Source organism: Chiloscyllium punctatum, chromosome 24, assembly GCF_047496795.1.
Source record: "Chiloscyllium punctatum isolate Juve2018m chromosome 24, sChiPun1.3, whole genome shotgun sequence".
Taxonomy (NCBI): domain Eukaryota; kingdom Metazoa; phylum Chordata; class Chondrichthyes; order Orectolobiformes; family Hemiscylliidae; genus Chiloscyllium; species Chiloscyllium punctatum.
In genome coordinates this window covers 70,897,254-70,920,632 of record NC_092762.1, presented here as the reverse complement: position 1 = coordinate 70,920,632, position 23,379 = coordinate 70,897,254, and the positions used below count along the sequence as shown (strand labels likewise).

At 40.6% G+C, this 23,379-nt stretch overlaps 1 protein-coding gene across 3 annotated transcripts in view; it reads left to right on the top strand.

The window, feature by feature from the left end:
- The window catches only part of sbno2b (strawberry notch homolog 2b), a 160,075-nt gene that overhangs the window by 69,817 nt on the left and 66,879 nt on the right, over window positions 1-23,379 (top strand). For 2 of the 3 annotated variants that reach the window (XM_072594157.1, XM_072594156.1), the window contains exon 4: window positions 8,908-9,025. The exons of the other annotated variant lie outside the window; for it this stretch is intronic. In XM_072594157.1, coding sequence (XP_072450258.1) covers window positions 8,908-9,025 — 118 coding nt within the window. The remainder of the gene's footprint in view (window positions 1-8,907; window positions 9,026-23,379) is intronic. 3 annotated transcript variants of the gene reach the window in all.

Sequence of the window (23,379 nt, the reverse complement as noted above, 5' to 3'; positions counted from 1 at the left end):
ATTCCTGGGAATACATCCAGGGAAGTTATTTGGGTGGAACTGAGAAATAAGAAAGGGATGATCACCTTATTGGGATTGTATTATAGACCCCCTGATAGTCAGAGGGAAATTGAGAAATAAATTTGTAAGGAGATCTCAGTTATCTGTAAGAATATTAGGGTGGTTATGGTAGGGGATTTTAACGTTCCAAACATAGACTGGGACTGCCATAGTGTTAAGGGTTCAGATGGACAGGAATTTGTTAAGTGTGTACAAGAACATTTTCTGATTCAGTATCTGGATGTCCCTACTAGAGAAGGTGCAAAGCCTGATCTACTCTTGGGAAATAAGGCAGGGCAGGTGACTGAGATGTCAGTGGGTGGAGCACATTGGGTCCAGTGACCATAATTCTATTAGTTTTAAAGTAGTGATGAAAAAGCATAGACCAGATCTAAAAGCTGAAGTTCTAAATTGAGAAAGGCCAATTTTGACTGTATTGGGCAAGAACTTTCAAAAGTTGATTGGAGGCAGATGTTCACAGGTAAAGGGATTGGTGTAAAATGGGAAGCCTTCAGAAATGAGATAACAAGAGTCCAGAGAAAGTATATTCCTGTCAGGGTGAAAGGAAAGGCTGGTAGGTATAGGGAATGCTGGATGACTAAAGAAATTGAGGGTTTGGTTAAGAAAAAGAAGGAAGCATATGTCACGTATAGACAGGATAGATCAAGTGAATCCTTAGAGTACAAAAGCAGTAGGAGTATACTTAAGAGAGAAATCAGGAGGGCAAAAAGGGGGCATGAGAGAGTTTTGGCAAATAGAGTTAAGGAAAATCCAAATTTTACAAATACGTTAAGGACGAAAGGGTAACTAGGGAGAGAATAGGGCCCAGATTCCTGATGAAGGACTCCTGCCCAAAATGTTGATTTTCCTGCTCCTCAGATGCTGACTATGCTGTGCTTTTCCAGCATTACTGTAATCTTTACTCCAGTCTCTACTATCTGCAGTCCTTACTTGTGTCCAGAGAAAAGGACCCCTCAAAGATCAGCAAGGTGGCCTTTGCATCAAGCCGCAGGAGATGGGGGAGATACGAAACAAGTGTTTTATGTCAGTATTTACTGTGGGAAAGGACATGGAAGATATAGAATGTAGGGAAATATCTTGACATCTTGAAAAATGTCCATATTACAGAGGAGGCCGAATGTCTTGAAATGCATAAAAATGGATAAATCCCCAGGACCTGATCAGGTATACCCTAGAACACTGTGGGAAGCTAGGGAACTGATTGCTGGGCCCCTTGCTGAGATATTTGTATCATCGATAGTCACAGGTGAGGTGCCGGAAGACTGAAGGTTGCCTAACGTGGTGCCACTGTTTAAGAAGGGTGGTAAGGGCAAGCCAGGGAACTATAGACCAGTGAGCCTGACGTTGGTGGTGGGCAAGTTGTTGGAAGGAATCCTGAGGGACAGGATGTACGTGTATTTGGAAAGGCAAGGACTGATTAGGGATAGTCAACATGGCTTTGTGCTTGGGAAATTATGTCTCAAACTTGATTGAGTTTTTTGAAGAAGTAACAGAGGATTGATGAGGGCAGAGCGGTAGATGTGATCTGTATGGATTTCAGTAAGGTGTTCGACAAGGTTCCCAGTAGGATTTTGGTTAGCAAGGTTAGATCTCATGGAATACTTGGAGAACTAGCCATTGGATAGTGAACTGGAGGGTTATTTTTCAGACTGGAGGCCTGTGACCCGTGGAGTGCCACAAGGATCAATGCTGGGGCCACTACTTTTCATTTTATATGAATGATATGGATGTGAGCATAAGAGGTACAGTTAGTAAGTTTGCAGATGACACCAAAATTGGAGGTGTAGTGGACAGTGAAGAAGGTTACCTCTGATTACAACGGGGTCTTGATCAGATGGGCCAATGGGATGAGTAGTGGCAGATGGAGTTTAATTTGGATAAATGCAAGGTGCTGCATTTTAGGAAAGCAAATGTTAGTAGGACTTAATGGTAAGGTCCTAGGGAGTGTTGCTGAACAAAGAGACCTTGGAGTGCAGGTTCATAGCTCCTTGAAAGTGGAGTCACAGGTAGAAAGGATAGTGAAGAAGGCATTTGTTATGCTTTCCTTTACTGGTCAGAGTGTTGAGTACAGGAGTTAGGAGGTCATGTTACGGCTGTACAGGACATTGGTTGGCCCACTGTTGGAATATTGTGTGCAATTCTGGTCTCCTTCCTATCGGAAAGATGTTGTGAAACTTGAAAGGGTTCAGAAAAGATTTACAAGGATGTTGCCAGGTTTGGACGATTTGAGCTATAGGGAGAAGCTGAACAGGCTGGGGCTGTTTTGCCTGGAGCATCTCAGGCTGAGGGGTGACCTTATAGAGGTTTATAAAATCATGAGGGGCATGGGTAGGATAAATAGACAAAGTCTTTTCCCTGGAGTGAGGGAGCGCATAGGTTTAGGGTGAGAGGGGAAAGATATAAAAGAGATTTAAAGGGCAACCTTTTCACGCAGAGGGTGGTGCGTGTGTGAAATGAGCTGCGAGAGGAAGTGGTGGAGGCTAAAACCATTGCAACATTTAAAAGGCATTTGGATGGGTAAATGAATAGAAAGGGTTTGGAGGGATATGGGCTGGGTGCTGGCAGGTGCGACTAGATTGGATTGGGATATCTGGTCGGCATGGACGGGTTGAACCAAAGGGTCTGTTTCCATGCAGTACATCTCTATGACTCTAAGTTAAGAATATTATCTTTGACCATCACAACATTCGCCACTTCTTTTCCACTTCCTCCGCCTCCTTCTAGGTCACTATCTGAAGTTGAACTGGGCAATCGTATTGTCAGTGTCCTGGTCAGTCCAAACACTAGTTTCCAAAGCTTTGTCCTTCATTTCAGGCTGTCTACCTCAATGTCCGTTGGACTGCCCACCCCCAAACCTTCCTCCCTTTATCCATTGTTGCAAATCTATACATGCCTTCAATGTCAGGTTTAATGGTTTTCCATGACACACAAATTCTAGTTCATCTAAAATGTTGTTGATGCAATGACGAGACTCACGGTTGGTGTGTTGCCTCCCAGGTGCCAGGGTCCGTGATGTCTCGGTTCGTATTTTTGCGGTCCTGAGGGGAGAGGGTGACCAGCCTCAAGTCGTGGTCCATGTAGGTACCAATGACATAGGTAGAAAGAGGGATGGGGATGTAAAGCGGGATTTCAGGGAGCTAAGGTGGAAGCTGAGAGCTAGAACAAACAGTTGTTATCTCTGGTTTGTTACCCATGTTATGGGATAGCGAGGCAAGGAATAGAGAGAGATATCAGCTGAACAAGTGTCTGCAAGGATGGTGCAGAAGGGAGGGTTTCAGGTATTTGGATAATTGGGGCTCATTCTGGGGAAGGTGGGAACCAGAAGGGTACTAATATCCTGGGTGGGAAATTTGCTGGTGCTATTCGGGTAGGTTGAAACTAGTTCAGCAGGGGGATGGGAACCTGAGGTGTAGTTGCAGTGCACAGGAGGATAAGAATAGGGAGGACAAGGACAGGATTTCAGGGTCACAGGAATGTGCTGGCAAACAGCAAACTGGTTTGAAGTGTGTCTACTTCAACACCAGAAGTATCTGAAATAAGGTAGGTGAGCTTGCAGCATGGATAGGTACCTGGGACTTTGATGCTGTGGCCATTTCAGAGACATGGATAGAGCAGGGTGAGGAATGGATGTTGCAGGTTCCAGGGTTTAGATCTTTCATTAAAAACAGGCAAGGTGATAAAAGGGGGGAGAGGTGTGGCCTGTTAGTCAAGGATAGTATAATGGTGGCTGAGAGAACTTTTGACGAGGACTTGTCGACTGAGGTAGTGTGGGCTGAGGTTAGAAACAGGAGAGGAGAGGTCGCACTGCTTGGATTTTTTTAAAGGCCTCCACAGAGTTCCAGGGAGATGGAAGAGAGGATTGGAAAAATTATTCTGGGTAGGAGTGAAAGGAACAGGGTGGTCATTATGGGGGACTTTAACTTCCCCAAGATTGACTGGAAATGTTATATATCTAGTACGTCAGATGGATCAGTTTTTGTTCAATGTGTGCAGGAGGGTTTCCTGACACAGTATGTCAAAGGGCCGGCAAGAGGAGAGGCCACACTCGATCGGATGCTTGGTAATGAACCAGACCAAGTGTTTGATTTAGTTGTAGATGAGCACTTTGAATAGAGTGACCATAATTCAGATACATGCCACAGGTCAAGAGTTGTTGATGGGGTAGCGGGATGCAGACAATGGAAATGTGGAGCTGGTTTAAGGAACAGATATTGCATGTCCTTGATAGGTATGTCCTTGTCAGGCAGGGAGGAAGTGATCAAGTAAGGGAACTATGGTTTACTACAGAAATTGCATCTCTTATTAAGCAGAAGAAGGAGGCTTGTGTGTTGATGAAACAAGATGGTTCAGATGAGGCGATGGGAGTGTTACAGATCAGCTAGGAAGGATTTAAAGAGACAGTTAAGAAGAGCAAAGAGAGTACACAAGCAATCTTTAGTAAATAGAATAAAGGAAAAGCCTAAAGCTTTCTACAGGTATGCGAGGAGTAAAAGAATGACTAGGGTAGGAATAGGGCCAGTCAAAGACAGAAGTAGGAAGTTGAGTGCGGACTCTGTGGAGATCGGAGAGATGCTAAGCGAACATTTCTCATCGATTTTAACTCCGGAACAGGAGAATATTGTAGAGGAGAAGAATGAGGTACGAGATATTAGACTAGAAAGGATCGAGGTTAGTTACAAACAGGTGTTATCAATTCTAGAAGGAGTGAAAGTAGACAAGTCCCCTGGGCCGGATGGGATTTATTCGAGTTTTCTCTGGGAAGTTAGGATGGAGATAGCAGAGCCTTTGATTTTGATATTTGAGTTCGCTTTGATATTTGAGTCGCCATTGTCAACAGGTTTAGTACCTGAGGACTGGAGGATTGCAAATGTGCCCTTGTTCAAAAAGGGCAGTAGAGATGACCCAGGTAATTATAGACCAGTGAGCCTTCCTTCTGTTATAGGAAAGGTTTTGTAAAGGATTATAAGAGATAAGATTTATAATCATCTAGCTAGCAACAATTTGATTTCAGATAGTCAACATGGTTTTGTCAAGGGCAGGTCGTGTCTCACAAACCTCATTGAGTTTTTTGAGAAGGTGACCAAGCATGTAGATGAGGGTAGGGCAGTTGATGTGGTATACATGGACTTCAGAAAAACCTTTTGATAAGGCTCCACATGGTAGGCTGTTGGAGAAACTGCAGAGGCATGGAATCGAGGGTAATTTAGCAGTTTGCATCAGAAACTGGCTTTCTGAAAGAAGGCAGCAAGTGGTGGTTGATAGAAAATATTCAGCCTGGAGTCTGGTTACTAGTGGTGTTCCACAAAGATCTGTTTTGGGACCACTGCTGTTTGTCATTTTTATAAATGACTTAGACGCAGGCATAGGTGAATGGATTAATAAATTTGCGGACGACACTAAAGTCGGTGGAGTAGTGGACAGTTTGGAAGAATGTTACAGGTTGCAGAGGGATTTGCATAAACTGCAGAATTGGGCTGAGAGGTGGCAAATGGAGTTCAATGCAGCTAAATGTGAGGTGATGCACTTTGGGAAGAATAACAGGATGGCAGAGTACTTCGTCAATGGAAAGGTTCTTGGTAGTGTGGATCTGAAGAGGGATATTGGAGTCCATGTACGTAAATCCCTAAAAGTTGCCAGCCAGGTTGATAGTCTGTTAAGAAGCCATACAGTATGTTAGGTTTCATTCGTAGAGGGATTGAGTTCCGGAGCCGCAATATCATGCTGCTTCTATCCAAAATGCTAGTGCAGCCACACTTGGAATATTGTGTACAGTTCTGGTCACCATATTTCGGGAAGGATGTGGAAGCATTGGAAAAGGTGCAGAGGAGATTTACCAGGATGTTTCCTGGTCTGGAAGGAAGTTCTTATGAGGAAAGGCTGAGAAACTTTGGTCTGTTCTCATTGGAAAGAAGAAGGCTGAGGGGATTTGATAGAGACATACAAGATGATTCAAGGATTAAATAGGGTAGACAGAAAAGACTTTTTTCCTAGGATGATGATGTCAGCTTGTACGAGGGGGCGTAACTATAAATTGAGAGGTGATAGATTTAAGACAGACATCAGAGGCAGGTTCTTCATGCAGAGTGTGGTAAGGGCGTAGAATGCCTGCTAATGTAGTCAACTCAGTCACATTAGGGAGATTTAAACAATCCTTAGATAAGTATATAGATGATGATGGGATAGTGTAGGGGGGTGAGCTGAGAATAGTTCACAGTTTGGCGCAACATCGAGGGCCGAAGGACCTGTTCTGCGCTGTAATGTTCTATGTCTGTGTGCCTATTAACGCTGCATAGCCTTACCAGACCACAGGCAGGTCATTAGAGAGAGATGAATGGTGATAGTTTAACCCATGGGTCACCAGGTGAGGGGAGCAATTGAAAAGAAGAGTTCTTTATGATAATCTCATCTGGTATGGTATTGAATCCATGCTGTTGGTATCACTCTGCATCAGAAGCTGGCTGTCCAGCTCCTGCTAAGGGTCATTTAGCTCAAGTAGTTCCTTTTCAACCTGTCATGATGACCCTTAGGTTAAACCATCACCAGTCATAGAGTTTCTGCTGTGTGAAAGCAAACCAGTCGGTGCATCAAGTCCACACCAACTCTCCAAAGAGCATCTCACCCGGACCCACCTTCCTATTTTATCCCTGTAACCCTGCATTTCCCATGGCTAATCCACCTAACCTACACACCCCTAGACACTATGGGCAATTTAGCTCGGCCAATCCATCCCACCTGCACATCTTTGGACTATGGGAGGAAACCAGAGCAACAGGAGGAAAGCTATGCAGACATGGAGAAAGAGACAGTCACTCAAGTCAGGAGTTGAAACTGGATCCCTCGTCCTGTGAAGCAGCTGTGCTAGCCACGGAGCCCATTGATCTGCCCATTGTGTCTGTGTAATGAGAGGGCAACCTGGAGTTTACTATGCTGTAATACCCATCCTCCCTGATTTGAAATTGGCTCTTGGTTTCTTGAGCTTAAGCTTAAAAACTTTCATTCTGGTGTTTAGTTCTTATGTGGACCTGCCCCATCCCGCATTTAACATCTTGCAACCCTCCAGCGTGCCCGCCATCAAATTTTCTATGCAGTCCTTATTTCTCCCTCGCTTCCTTTGGTGTACTGTTGATAGCTATGCATTCACCTCTCCAGAATTTCCTCCATAATGCCACTTAATCTTATTGTCTGTGGCATCTAGCTATGCAATTGTTGTCTGCCTTATTTCCTAGATAATAAATGTCTGCACTTAAAAATAAAAACTAGATTGGCTAAGACGTCCACTGCTTGTGAAAGGTGCTGAGTAAAAGCAATTCTTTTTCTTCTTTCTTTCTTTAAGACTGTCCTTAAAACTACGTTTTGACCAAGCTTTTCATCACCTCTTTTAATCATTTTGCCTTTTGCTTGGCATCTTGTTTCCCCAAACTTCATTTATGCATTTCATGCAAAAAGGGCATTACAAGAACTGGAGATTGCTGGTGCTGTCATTATACCTCTTTCTTTAGAAGCAAGCCTAAACCTGTGAGAAAAAACTTCTTCAAATGCCATGGATATTGAATCTCTGAAGTGTGGGTGAGAGAAGCCTTTGTTAAAATGTCTATCATTCATAGATAGCCATTCATGATGTAAGGACAAAGCTAATACAGCTTCATAGGTTCAAAAATACCACATTCTTTACTAACCTGGCATTTCCATGAATGATGCTAAAGTTTGTGACCTTTCATAGTAAGGTTGCCATCTTAAAGCTAGGTTGCTATTTTAGAACCAGTATTATGAATTTGAAACTCTTTCCTATTTTTACCTTTAGTCAAACAGGAATAGAGTCATAAAGTCCTTTAAGGCACAGAAAACAACTAGTAAGTTCATATTGACTACTTGCAAAACCTTCCGATCGGTTTCACTTCCTTGACAGATCCATATCGTTTTGCAAGTTTATTTCTGTCAAGTGTCCATCCAACTTCATTTTCAAACCATTAATTTCTTTTTCCCTCTTCTAATGCCCTCATGGACAGCAAGTTGCTTTTAAAAATTGATCTCCAAAGTCTCCAAGTGCCTATTGATGTCCTTTTTGTTGATTGTAGATCACAAAACATTATCTATCACTGATGTCAAACTCATCAGTTTGTTGTTGTTATAACTTTTCCTTGATTAATGATGTCACATCTGACATTCTTCAGTTCCCTAGCACTTCCCTCATAGAGTCTTTGAGTTGTACAGCACAGAAACAGACCCTTCGGTCAAACTCATCCATGCTGACCATATCTAGCGAAGATTGAAGGATTTAAGGCAAGCTCTCCCAGTAACTCCACCCAGATTCCTTTATCAATCTGGGATGTAAGCTCTCTGGACCCTGTGATTTATCTATTCCCAAACATAATCAGTCTTGACAATAACTCCACCTTTTCAGTTTTCAAACAATCCATTGCTGTTTCTGCTTCAGCCAATATTTTGTCAGACTTCTCTTCCTGAGTAAACACCGATACAAAGAACTTATTAAGTATTCTAGTGATGCCCTGCGCCTTGCTGCGTTTATTAGTATCTTTGTCCAAATGACAATGAGATTGCCATTATTTGTTAAAACAAAATGATTGTTCTTAGGAAATAGTTTAAAATAACTGCAGCTGGTCTCAGTTGATACACAATACCCTATTTTTCAATGTTTGTCAAAATCTAAAACTTCATGTCACTAAACCGGTCATAGAAATATCTGTCTTGCCATAGTTTCATATGTCGTGATGTAAAGTTCATTTATGGTAATATACAATAGTTATTTTTAGTCTAAAATAAATGCTACAGGTTAGGGTATTTCTTGCTTTTTCTTCAAAAAAAGTCTTTTTTTTTCTATCTTTGCAGGCAGATTTTTCGTACACCAAATCAACCATTTTCAGATAGTTTACCCATCAATGGTCAAAACTATGAAGAGTCAAGCTTGGAATCAATATTCCAGTTTAGAAATGGAGAACATATACAGGTCTGTAATCCTTTCCAAATAAGTTATAATTTTTCAAAGAAACGTACAATGGAGGTTACTTGCCAATCGTTGCAGTTTAACATTGAATTATTCAAGTATGTCACAATAGTTTGCTGTTGTATTTAAATTCTTGTATATTGTTTAAAAAGATTGAGCTATAATTTGGATGTTTACAAGATTTATTTTCAGGTTTGCTACCAAACAATAGATTTACCCAATGTTAGGTTTGTTGCTACTTTCAAATCGGAAATGTTCCATATGGTGGTATAGCAGTTATGCTAGTGGACAAGAAAGTTGAATATCATGCATTTCAGTCTTACCATAAGAAGTTGTGAAACTGAATTTGCATTTGTTGAGTTGGACCAGGAAAATAACCTGAAGTTTTTGATTTGTTACAAAGGCCTAACCATTTAACGAAGGTCATTGGAAAAAAAAGGTATCTGCTGACACTGATGCTTGATACCAGTTCCACATGATATAATGCAATTGCAGATTAATTCAGACAGGTTGAGTGGCCAGAAATCTGACAGATGAAGTATAATGTGGAAAAATATGAAGTTACTCATTTTGGTAAAATGCATGAAAAAGTAGAGTTGACATAAATGGTGGTGACTGTTGAATTCGGATGTGCGGAGGTATTTGTGCATTCTCGTGGATAAGGAACAAACATTTGGTACACAGGCACAGCACATAATCAAGAAGGCCAATGGGATGGTAGTCTTTATTAAGAATTGAATTGAAAATAGAAGTAAGGATGTTATAGTCCAGTTATGCAAGACATTGTGGTACCACATCTCAAATACTTTGCATTTTTAGTCTCCTTACTTAAGGATGTAAATACATTGGAGGTAGTTCAGAGAAGGTTGACTAAATTGATACCTGGAATGACTGAGTTGTCTTGTCAGGATAAATTGGACTTTTTTCCATTGGAGTTCAGAAGAGTGAGAGTTGACTTGGTTAATGTGTATAAGATCCTGAATGTTCTTGACAAGGTGGATGTGGAAAGCGTCCTCTTGAGTTAGTCTGGGGGGGTGGGGGCAGAATTTAAAATTAAGAATTGCCCCTTTTTATAATGGAGATGAGGAAATTTGTTTTCTGAGGGTTGAGAGACATTGGAATTCTGACTCCAGAAGGTGATGGAGGCAGGATCATTGAATATTTTTTAGCTAGAGGTAGAGGCAGCCTAAGCTTATCAGATATAGATGGGAATATGGAATTCTGATTACTATTAGATCAGCCACGATGTTATTGAAAATAGATCATGCTCGAGTGGCCAAATGGTCTACTTTTCCTATTTAATATGTTCATATGGACAACATGGTGATGTATACTGGGTGAGTATATTAATATTGCCTTTGAAACCCATAAAAGGTTTCAAAGAAAACTAAACAGCATCAAATTGCCTTCCAACTGCTGCCCTCTTCACGTTGTTAAATTTGTTAATTGTGTTTAATTGTATGCAAGTGATGGGCTTCAACTAGGGTTGCATTTGAGTCCGTACAAATCAACGCACAATTAAGTTGTGGTTCTTTGTTTCTGTAGTGTATATTTTTAATGCATAATTCTGAAAACCAAAAAAAATGTAAAGACTGGATCCAGTTCAATCCTTCACCAGCTGGCTTTCTGGACTATAGCAAGCTGATGAGTTAATATTCCTCATTAGTTTTGCCAACTTCTGAAGGAAGCAAGAGCACAGAATGTACTCCAGTTATCTACTAATAGTTGGCTGAACCTCATGGTGGTTTAACAAGCATGTAAGTTAGCCATTCTCAAGTTGTCTTTTATAGCAATGATTTTTTATCATTTATTTTTTCACTGTTCAGTTGAATCTATCTGCACTAAATTTGGTACGTTCATGTCCTTCTGAATATTAGTACAAAAATTGTTTCACAATAAGTTTAAACAAGAAGTGTAGGGGAAAAGGTTTTGCTACATGACAATGTTGTTTCCATAATTTCAGTGCTATTGTTACTTTGCAAGCAGTTGTTTCATTTTTGCAGTTGGTCTTCACGGATTTGTTTTGATTTATTGCATTTATAGTAACTATTCTTGGTTCTTGCTACTTCATAGCTTTGCACAAGTCCAGGACACAATTCCATTGCACAAGTGAGCATCACAGGTTACCACGTTGAAAACATTTTAAAAATAGAATGTATCAGAAGTACTGGGCTAACCAATAACTTACATATTTTAGTGTTCTGAAGAGCGTTATACAGTAAACATATATCTTCAATCTCCATACTGATCACATAATGAGCAAGTAAAAAGGCGGGCATGTATGCATACGACCATATCCACCTCACAGAAGAGTCCTATTTCTGGACCAATATGTCTGAGCAAGCTCTTGCTCTTCAGGAGTGTCTCTGAACTCAGCAGTCTTGTAACAAAGAAGCTACTTGGATGCTGCCTGAACTGCTGTGCTCTTCCAGCACCACTAATCCAGAATCTGGTTTCCAGCATCTGCAGTCATTGTTTTTACCCAGTCTTGTAATAAAGTACGTTTGCTTGCTATGCTGGAGTGCTGTGTCACGCAATGGGTGATAGAATAAATCCTCAACTTTAATATTTTGAGATCTTTCTAGGCTAATGCAGAGGACATCCTGGATACCCCATTTAGGCACTAAAGAGTGGGTCAAGCAGTTCAGAGTGGAGAAAATGCACTATTTTCCCAGATTAACTGATGATGCTTATGACAGATGTGAACAACAAGAACCATCTAGAGTTGTAAAGAGTCTTTAATTTAGCACACTGTCTTGAAACTCCAAAAGATCATTACCAAACAAAGCATGATACTGAGATGCATATAAAGATATTGGGAAAATACCTAGAGGTTTAGGCATTAATAGGTTTTGAGGAGTACAATGAAGGAGGAAAAGCGTGACAGATTGTGAGATGGAATTTCAGAGCTTAGGGCCTTAATGAATGAAAGATTGTATTCCAAGTATGGAATGATTAAAATTGGAAATGTCAAAGTGATGAGAATTGGAGGAATCAAGATGTCTCTGAGGTCTGACAGAGGTCACAGAGATGGAAGGGCAAGGTTAAAATCATTTTTAACCAAATTGAGAATTTTAGAATCAAAGTTTTGCTGAATTGGTAGATCGTAGAAGTAAGTGTTGATGGTTGAACTAAACTTTGTGGGAGAAAGTGAGGACTGTAGATGCTAGAGATCAGAGTTGAGAGTGTGGTGCTGGAAAAGCACAGCAGGTCAAGCAGCATCTGAGGAGGAGGAGAATTGACATTTCGGGCAAGAGCCGTTCATCAGGAATGAAGCATGTGAACCGGGGTGGGGGGGATGCTGAGAGATAATGGGAAGGGGGTGGGGCTGGGAGGAAGGGAGTTGAGAGTGTGATAGGTAGATGGAGGGGGTAATGGTGATAGGTCAGAGAGGAAGGTGGAGCTGATAGATGGGAAGGAAGATGGGGACAGGTAGGACAGATCATGAGGATGGTGCTGAGTTGGAAGGTTGGAACTGGGATAAGGTGGGGGGAGGAGAATGAGGAAACTAGTGAAGTCCGCTTTGATGCCCCGTGTTTGGAGGTTCCCAAGGCGGAAGATGAGGCGTTCTTCCTCCAGGAGGCGGTAGTTAGGGAGTGGCAATGGAAGAAGCCCAAGACCTTCGTGTCCTTGCCTGAATGGGAGGGGGAGTAGAAGTCTTCGGCCACGGAGCTTTGGGGTTGTTTGGTGCAGGTGTCCTGGGGATGTTCTCTGAAATGCTCTGCGAGTAGACATCCTGTCTCCCCAACATAGAGGAGACCGCATCGGGAGCAACGGATACAGTAAATGAGGTGTGGAAGTGCAAGTAAAACTGTGATGGATGTTGAAAGTTCCTTAGGGGCTGTGGATGGAGGTGAGGATGCAGGTTTTGCAATTCCTCCGATAGCAGGGAAAGGTGCTGGGTGGGAGGATGGGTTGGTGGGGAGACATGGACCTGACAAGGCAGTCACGGAGGGAGTAGTCTTTACGGAAAGAGGATAGAGGTTCAGAGGGAAATATATATCTGGTGCTAGGGTCCATTTGTAGGTGGCGGAAATGATGGAGGATGATGTGACATACACAGGTTGGTGGGGTGGAAGGTGAGGACCTCAGGTCTGTCCTTGTTGCAGTTGGAGGGGTGGGGTTTAAGGGGGGACAATGGTGGAAGTGGATGAAATGTGCTGAAGGACATCATCGACCATGTGGCAGGGGAAATTGCAGTCTTTAAAGAAGAAAGCCATCTGGTGTGGTCTGTGGGGAAAACTTGATGTGGGTTAGGATAAGAGCAGCAGAATATTCAATGACTCAACTTCGAAGCATTAGAAAATAGGAGGCCAGTCAAGAGTGCTTTGGAATAGTTTTACAAAGTTAAGCATCACACAACACCAGCTTATAGTCCAACAGATTTAATTGGAAGCACTAGCTTTCAGAGCCCTGCTCCTTCATCAGGTGGTTGTAGAGTATAAGATCGTTAAGACACAGAATTTATAGCAAATGTTTACAGCGGGATGCAATTGAAATTATATATTGAAGAAGACCTAGATTGTTAAGTCTCTCATCTTTTCGAATGACCATGTTGGTTTCAGTTCTTTCATATGTGATTCCCAGAGCTTTTTTTTAAAAGCTACATTCTCAAGTGAACTTTAACAATTGGTGCCATGCCAGCCCAGATAATGCATTGAAGGTGTGAGGTGCCCTGTGTGAGGCTGTCTGTGCCTCAATGTTCAGACGTATTCTATTACTAAAAAAAGGGATTTACAGAATCTTCCTTGGATTCATGCATTTTTGAGCAAAGTAAAATGTAATTCTGCAAGTACAAATTCACCCCACAAACATGTGTGTGTGCGTGTGCAATCGTGGGTGTGTGAGAGTGTGAAGGGGTATTCATCTGTGAGAGGGTGCATGTGTAAGTGTATGGGTATGTATGTGTGAGCGTATGAAAGAGCGTTTGTATATGAGAGTGGGTCTGTGTGAGTGTATGGGTCTGTAAGTGTGTGTGCACGCGTGCATGCACATACCTGTGTGAGTGGGTGTGTAGTGGGTCATCAGTAGTGTGAAATGAACCCAGGGTCCCAGTTGATGCCATCCCCATGGATACCAAACCATTTTGTACCCATGGGAATGGCCTCAACAAGGACCTTGGGTTCATTTCAATACAGGTGACCCCACTGCACTATGCTCTGTCTTGCATGCACGCGTGCACACACACCTGCAGACCCATACACTCTTGCAGATGCTCACACATACACACCCATGCACTTATTATGTATGCATTATCTCACAGACTTATACCCCTTTACACTCTCACTCACACGAACACTCATACCCCCACATACACGCGCGCACACATACACATTTGTGGAGTGAATTTGCACTTGCAGAATTTGCAAGAAGGACACACACCACACACAACCCCCCACCCCCCCCAACTTAGTCCACCCCACCAATTTCTGGATACACCACATCATCCTCTGCTATTTCCACCACCCACAAACGGACCCTAGCACCAGAGGTATGTTTCCCTCCCCACCTCTATCCGCTTTCTGCAAAGAATGTTCCCTCCATGACTCTCTTGTCAGGTTTCTCCCCCCCCCAACCCACCAATCAGTCTGCCCTCCCCTGTCACCGCAGGAGCTGCAAAATCTGTGCCCACACCCCCCCTCACCTCCATCCAAGGCCCCAGACAAGCCTTCCATCTTCATCAGAGTTTTATCTGCATTTCACCACGTCATTTACTATATCCATCGCTCCCGATGTGGTCTCCTCTACATTGGAGACACAGGACACCTACTTGCAGAGCGCTTTAGAGAACTTCTCCAGGACTCCTGCACCAACCAACCCCACTGTACCGTGGCCGAACATTTCAGCTCTCCCTCCCCCTCCGTGTTATGTGATTTTTAACCTTGTACACCCCAGTCCAATACTGGCACTCCCAAATCATTGGAATAGTTGAGATAGCAAAATAATAAGAATGAAAGATCCTTGCTTTTAAAGACATTCAGAAGACTTAAGATGAGCCAGAAGTTTTAGTAAGTGGAGAGTTTTAATTAATAAATGAGCAGCTTGTCTTGATAAGATCATAGGAATAATTTAGTGAAAGTTCCTGTCTGCTACACAGCAAATTGTCAAATTGCTTTTAAACATTCCAATATCTCTGCACCCTTCCAGTCTTAGTGAATCATTTCTTGGCAACAAAGGTCACCATTTTCTACTATGGCTAAAAACACCCCTTTGAAACCCCATCACTTGTTAGCAGAACGGTTTTAACTACAGGTGCAATAAATAAAAGGAGAAAACACTGCAAATATGCAACAGGAGAGAAACATAGAAACATAATCAGCCTGAAATATTTGCGATGTACATTGAGTAGAGCATCTTGTTCTTCAAGCTAAGATTTAAATGTTTTCTATTTTGGAGAAGATTTGTAGATCAGGTTGTAAGTTTGCTCACTGAGCTGGTAGATTTGTTCTCGGATTTTTTTTGTCACCATGTCAGGTAACATCAGTGAGCCTCCGATGAAGCACTGGTGTTTTGCTATTTGTGTGTCTTGGTCAGTTGTGGCAGGTGATATCACTTCTGATTCTTTTTCTGAGAAGTTGCTAAATGGGGTCCAAATCGATATGTTTGTTAATAGAGCTCTGGTCTGAATGCCAGGCCTCTAGGAATTCCCATGCCTGTCTTTTGTTTAGCCTGTCCAAGGATGGATGTATTGTCCCAGTTGAACTGGTGTCCCTCTTCATATGTGTGTATGAATACTAGTGATAGTTGATCATGTCTTTTGGTGACTAGTTAGTGCTCATGTATCCTAGTGGCTAGTTTCCTGCCCATCTGTCCATTGTAGTGTTTGTTGCAGTCCTTCCATCTCCTTATTTTGTATATGGCATTTGTACTGCTGGTTATTGATATGAGGTCCTTTTAAATTCATCAGAAGCTATTTCAGTGTGGTGGTAGGTTTGTAGGCCACCATGATGCCTAAGGGCCAGAGTAGTCTGGTCGTTGTCTCAGAGATGTCTTTAATGTATAGCAGGGTGGCTAGAGTCTCTGGGCATGTTGTGTCGTCTTGTTAGTTCTGTTGTGTAGGAATTGGCAGATTGTGCTTATCGTGTACCCGTTGTTCCTGTACACATTGTTAGATGTTTTAACAGGTCTCTTCAATGCTCTCCAGCTAGAATGTAGTGAATCATCATGGTTTGCTGTGGTTTTTAAACAAGGAACAGTCCTAATCTGATGTAAAAGATCACTCTGAAAGGCATGAAGAACAGCCACCTTTATTAATTCGTTAATCCCAAATTTTGCATCTCTTAAGATCAGTCAGCAAATGTTTATATCAAGAACATCTTTACAATGCAGGTTTAATTACACTATAAATGCAGGGTAAATAAAAATATCAAAAGTAAAAAAAAAGTTTTAATATGTGCACAAAAGTAAATTTTATGGGAAGGTAATAAAACATCTCATTTAAAGGCTTAGTTGCATATGATAGATGAAGGGGTACTTGTATAAAAGAGGCACCTTGCTCAGGGAAGTCACTGACCACTATCTGAAATGCTGGCACTAATCTCCATTGACTTTGGTTCAGCTTGGATAAGGATCATGAGGTGCTGTGATTCCTCAGTATGTTTCTGTCCCTACCATTGTGCACAGTCTTCTGCAAAAGAGAGAGGCTAGTCTCTGATGCCTTTAGATGTAGTGCATAAGTTGAGAGGGAATAGTAGGAACATGGTATGAGTGTGGAAATTTAAGTAGTAAAAGTAACAAAGTAACGTGGCTTGTGTGTGAAATGAGCAGGGATGGTGAGAGGATGTTCAGATTAAATAATTACAATTAGAAAATGATGGCAAAGAGATCACTGTATTAATAGTAATGATGATGAATATAATTCCAGGAATTAGGAGTAGGAGTAGACCACTTGGCCTCAGGCCTGCCTGCTTTTCAATAAACACTTGGCTGATTTGATTACTCCACATTTCCACCCATCTGAGATAACCATTTACCTTCTTGCTTAACGTGAATCTGTTCATCCCTGCATAAAAGCATTCAAGGGCTCTGATTCTACCACCTTTTCTGGATGATCATTCCAAAGACTCTGACTTCAGAGAGAAGAAAAAAGCCTTATCCTAAATGGATGACCACTTATTTTGAAACTCTGATCTCTAGTTTTAGATTCTCCCACAAGAATAAACATCTTTGCAATATGTACCACATCAAGACCACTTGAACTTCTAAACTCCAATAGACAAATCCAAGTCAATTTCTTCTTTCTTCCTATTTTTTGATTTGCAGCTATTTCTGGGGAGTATTTAAAATGAAATGGAGGTGCCGGTGTTGAACTGGGGTGTACAAAGTTGAAAATCACACGACACCAGGTTATAGTCCGAGGTTTATTTGGAAGTACAGGCTTTTGGAACGTACTTTCAAATAAACCTGTTGAATTATAACCTGGTGTCATGTGATAATAAATTTATAATGAAGATAGATCTAAAATATCTATAGTATGCTTTGAGGGAAGTGATGCAGGCCTGGGGTTTCGTGTAAATGGTGAAGAGTGAAAAAGAACTCTGAGCTGATGCAATGTAAAAGGATAGTAATGGAAGAACTGAATTTGTCTGAAACCCTTGAATCAATTCTGGCACTGGGTCAACATTCTCTGAATGATTCTTCTGCTGGTCACAGCTTCCAACAGCTATACTTTCTTGGTAAGTGTGATGGGCTGCTTCTTTGTACTGCAAAACAGGGCATCTGTCCTGGTTCTTATAGTTGGCACCAGCTTCTTTAGGGATGTATTGGCAAACTTAGGATTACCTTACTTTGCCAGTCATTCTCAAACTTTAACAGCTTCCATTTAGAGACTTCTGTGGTATTTAGATTCAGTGAAAGCAATCAGTTTTTTTAAGAAGTGCTTTCAGTCTTGAAGTAGTGAATGGACTCCAAATGGAAATTGCATTGAGAGGACATGGCCTGTAACTAATGCAGTGACCTAGACAGTTCACCAGGCAAAACCTTTCTCATGTTTCAATATTGAGTATGGCATGTTTCACCCTAACGCAACCATCTATAAGTGTTGCGTTTGTTGATATCAATTAAATTAATTACTCAGCAGTTGATTTGATATACCCTTTTTGTAATTTTCTAGTTTAAATTCAACCTAAAGTATCATTTCCTGTACTGTGGGCAATTGATGCACACTGAACCAAAAGCAACAAAGCCAATGCCATGTTATCTTCGATATTTTACACTGCAGTAAGTATCACACACAAGTATATTTGAATTATTGCTTTCCACAATGTATTTATTCAGGTCAGTTTTGATAGTTATAGTCTACTTCTAACTTGAAATTATTTAAATTAATTGAATATAGGAGTTGGGAAGTCATGTTGAGGTTGTATAGGACGTTGGTAAGACCTTTTGTGGAGTACTGTGTCCAATTCTGATTGCCCTGTTATAAGAAGGATAGGATCAAGGTGGAGAGGGTTCAGAAAAGATGTACCAGGATGTTGCCTGGAATGGAACATTGGAGTTATATGGAGAGGCTGAATAGGCTGGGAATTTTCTCCACTGGAGCATAAGAAGTTGGGGGCTGACCTTTATAGAGGTTTTTAAAATCATGGGTATAAATAAGGTGTAGGAGGGGGATTTCGAGACTAGGGTGTATATTTTTAAGGCGAGCAGAGGAAAATTTACAAAGGACATGAGGGGCAACTTTTTTTTTATACAGCATGGTTTGTGTGTGGAATGAACTTCCAGAGGAAGTGATGGATGTGGGTACAATAACAATGTTTAAAAGACACCTGGATAAGTACACAAATAAGAGAGGTTCGGAGGGATAGGGATCAAAGACAGGCAGGTGGGATTAGTTTAGTTTGAGATTATGGTCAGCATGGACTGATTGGACTGAAGGCACTGTTTCCATGCTGTATGACTCTCTAGCTGTTGATTTGACGTTACGGAAAAAAAAGCTTCCTATGCTACTTTATTTCTGCAATACAGCAGTAGCCGGTAATTCTTGGTGATATAATGCTTAGAGACATCTGCTGGACATGAGAAGTGCAATGTATATGCAAGTATTCCATTGTTTATATTGTTTTCAAGTTCTGGAATATTTTTACGTTTTAAGCAAAGCATTCTTTGAATGGACAACAGAATACTGTCGCCAGATTAGTTAATGTTAATTATTGGCAAAATGACAAGGAAAGTTTTTTCAGTTATTTAAAATAGCAAGGGAAAACAGTATGCTTTTAAATATATGCGCAAACACATCTTTAATAACATTTTAGAGATCTTAGCACTTGTAGTTGCCTGTCCAATTTGTTTACAGTGTTGCGGTGGTTAAACTGGGCAGTTTACAGTAACTTGCAGATGACTAACGGTAATTTAGCTTACCAAATGAGCATCATTTCCTGTAAATACTCTCTTCCTAAAAGGAAGTTTTAAGCCAGACTGATGACTAACCTTCGGGCAGATATGCAAATAAAGGTGACAGTAAAAGGAAGGAGGAGCCTTATGACATGCTTATCCTTTCTCTTTTTTTTATAGATGAAGTTTCTTTTCACAGGTAGTACCTTGTTAGTACTGTTGTGTGGCTAAATATTTCTTAGCACTGTTTGGAATGGACCTCTCACCTAAAATGCATTTGTATAATAAAATAGAATCTGCTTGGAGGCTTTTCAATAAGGTAACATTCACACTTTTATCTACAATATTTATGAGATATTGATTTGAGTTTTATTTCATTGAAACACAGTGTCTGTATGGTGCTGTTTATACTGATTTTTCAGCTCAAGTGTTGGTAAATGAAGCATCTTGTTTTATTTGAAAACCAAGCCTGTGTTATTAAAAGTGGTTATAAAGTGAATTCTAGTTCCTGTTTCTTCATGCATTTTGAAACGTTATTTATTTGAAACTCCTGTTGAAAATAAAATCATAACTTTGCATGCTGTACCAAGTGCTCCCAAAATTACATTTCAGCAGCAATTAATTTTGAAGTCTACATGACATAGAATTATGATGTTTTATGTTAATAAATTCTTAAAATTTTGATACTGGTTTGAGAAATTATCACCTTGAAATAACCTTGGTATATACAGAAAACTACTGATGATCTTAGATAAACACTGGTTTAAATGAGTTTTTAACTTCTACACTCTGGAAAGATTGGCGTGGCTGAATTTGATACTCTTTGTTAATGGTCTCAAACAAAATTGGATTATTAATAGCATTTTCAACTTAAATCTCCTAATATGTTTACTTATCTGTGAGCTCCAATCTATTACTAGTTATCTCTGGTGCTTGCGGGCAAGTGTACTTTAGGGGCAGTAAGAAGTGAAAACTGCCTTCCCATTTGCCCAACTCTTACGCACTTGTTTGTAGCCAGTTATGAAGTAATTTTGTCCTAGTATTGGTGTTATAACGAGGAGGAGGGCACTTAGAAATTCTCAATATGACACAAGTTGCATATCTAACCAGGTTAAAAGCAGAACAGTTTACAGAACTCTATTCGTGCAATTCAGGAAGGTGAAGTGTAAATTTTTGTTTCTGCCAAGACAAGTACAATAAGGAATTCATGCCGCCTTGTGTTGTTGCCACAGTGCTTCATGAACAGAACTAAAACATTTTAATCATTTACCTGTGGTGCCTAAGATTACATTGACTGATTCTACTGTTGTCTGTGCTTCTATTGGATTTTTAATAGCATTTTTAAGTCAGCACCAATAAAATGTTACATGAAAGCACATTCTAATGGATCATTACTCCCTCACTCTTTTGACACCCCCTAATCTTGATGAAAGAATCAGGCAATCTATATAGCATTCAAGTACACGTGCAAAGATGGAAGCAAATTAAGTTTTTGCGAGGGAAAAACAGCCACTGTTGTATTTTGTGCGAATTACCTAATTTGCTACGGGAGCTGTCAGTTAAACTCTTATGTTTGGTGTTCTAAGGTCTTTGGAATGTAAAGTGATGCAGAGGACAGGCCTTAAGAACTATTTCCAAAATTAATTTCACCAACTCACAGGGATGTGCTCCAGCAAACTTCCACCTCAAGTCTAGCTCCACTCCTCACTAGGCCTGGTCTCCCACCAGACTCTAAATGTTAACTGTATTTCTCTTTGCGCAGATGCTGCCACATCTGCAAGTTTCTTAAGTATTCACTACATTCGTAATAAGCATAATACTTATGCAAGGACCTCACTATTGCTGTATACAATTGATGTCAGCACGTACAAATGTTTTTGCACTCTAAACATCAAATAAGTTTTTGCTTCTTTGTTTTTAATTTGCAGGGCTTCTTCTCACACACATCTTGGCTATAGTTAAATGGTGATAATTGTGTTTTGTGTGTACCGGTTACTCTGGTAACTCACTTGCAATACCAGCCTTCTGCCAGGACATTAAAGCCACCAGGACCAACCATAGATTCACCAGAATGATACTAAGAAAAAATAGGGGAAACTTTTTTTCCCCGTTGGAGCAGAGTTTTAAGATTAAATTTATTCAAGGTTTTTAAAATGCTGAAGAATTTTTGCTCATGTAAGTAGGGGAAGATTGTTCCCTTTGTTTTGGACAGGAGTAGTAATAAGCCACTTATGAGACAAGAGGAATTAGTTATGCAAGAAGTTTGTTGCTGCAATTTAAAGCAAAGGAAAATACAGACTGTATAGATGTAGCAGTAGAATTAGTTTTACATTGCTTTGTCAAAGGACTGCGGCATTTACGCAACTTAACATTACCATGTCAAGAGCAACAAGGGACAGGCAATAAATGTGCACTCAGTCAGTGTCGCCCACATCCCATGAGTGAATTTTAAAACACAAAATGATGAGTCAAATGGCGTTTACTGTGTTTTTACTTAACGTTGTTTAATGTTGTTGCCTTCAACTTTGAGGTTACAGAATTATGCTCGAGTCCTGTGGCTTTCTGTGAGTTATCATAAGTACCATTGAATGTAAAACTAGCAGTGGTACGAGTGAGAAGAGCAGTTCAGCACCAGTTGCCTGCTAAGGGTCATGCTGATGGCGAAAGCTGTTCAAAAACAGTTGGTTGTGCGGTGTCAAACAATAGTTATATTATGGTTCTAATAGCTTCAGCAATTGCAAAAGACTGTCATAGCGAGTTGTTACCAGTGTATTAGCTATGATTTTTATGTTTCTTTTTCTTACCTGGTTTTATAATTGCCCTGAGTTTTAACTGGGAAATTTTTTAAAAATGAAGTTCTTCTGTACAGAGAGTTTTTCATATTCAGTACATGTTCTATAACCATAAATTGGCAAATAGTGAATCATAGAAACCCTAAAATGTAGATAGAGACCATTCAGCCCATCGTATCTTCACCAACCCTTCGAAGACCATTCTACCCAGACCCACTCCCCACCCTATCCTCATAACCCCACATTTTACCATGGCTAATCCATCTAGCCTGCACAACCCTGGATATTACAGAGCAACTAACATAGCCAATCCACTTAATCTGTACATGTTTGGACTATGGGAGAAAACTGGAGCACACAGAGGAAACCTGCACAGACATGGGAGGACATGCAAATTCCACACAGTCACCCAAGGTTGAAATTAAACCTCGGTCCCTGGCACTCCTAAGGCAACAGTGTTAACCACAGTGAAAGTGGAATAAGTAATGCCCAGTTTTTCTAATATGTCTTATTGGTTTTCATACATTAGCAGAATGTGTGCTTTTAACTTCAAGTGGATCTTATATTTCTAGAATTACGGTACAGACACACTGCACAAGTGTTGCGCAATATAGTTGCCCTGCCCATATATTGAGAAATATTTACTGGCAATCATATGTATTCACGTGTTTGCAAGATAAGAGGTCAAATTTGTTAGTTTCATTTTTACACATATATACTTCAGGAGGAATCAGTTAATTTTTCTGTGCCTTTAAAGTGACATTAGCTCTTTTTCAGCTTTTTAATAATTTATTCTATTTTAAATGTGACTGATGAAAAATAACCCAAGTTCAGAATGGTCTTTCTAATGAATAGAGAAGGATGGTCATTTGAAACATAGAGAACTTATGGGAGTAGTAACTTTGCACAATTTGTAAGCTTTTGTTCTCCTGGTTCTGTTGGATCACCCCCACTCACCAGCAGGGTGCTCTTCTCCTTGGCCGCAAAGGGAAATATTCACTCATAGGTCACATTGCAATAACAAATTTATTGTGACCTCCTGAGAGCTTTTTTTTCCATGTGAGGACATGTACTGTATTTCTGACCAGTCCAAGTTGATTGATTAACCTCACTGTGTCAAGTAACAATCAATCTAGTGATCTGAAAATATAAGCATTGGCTGCTAGTATGTGCTGTGTGCTGCTCTTAGTTCCAACTTTGGAGTCCAAAAGAAAATCTCCAGTGAGGTGTCAG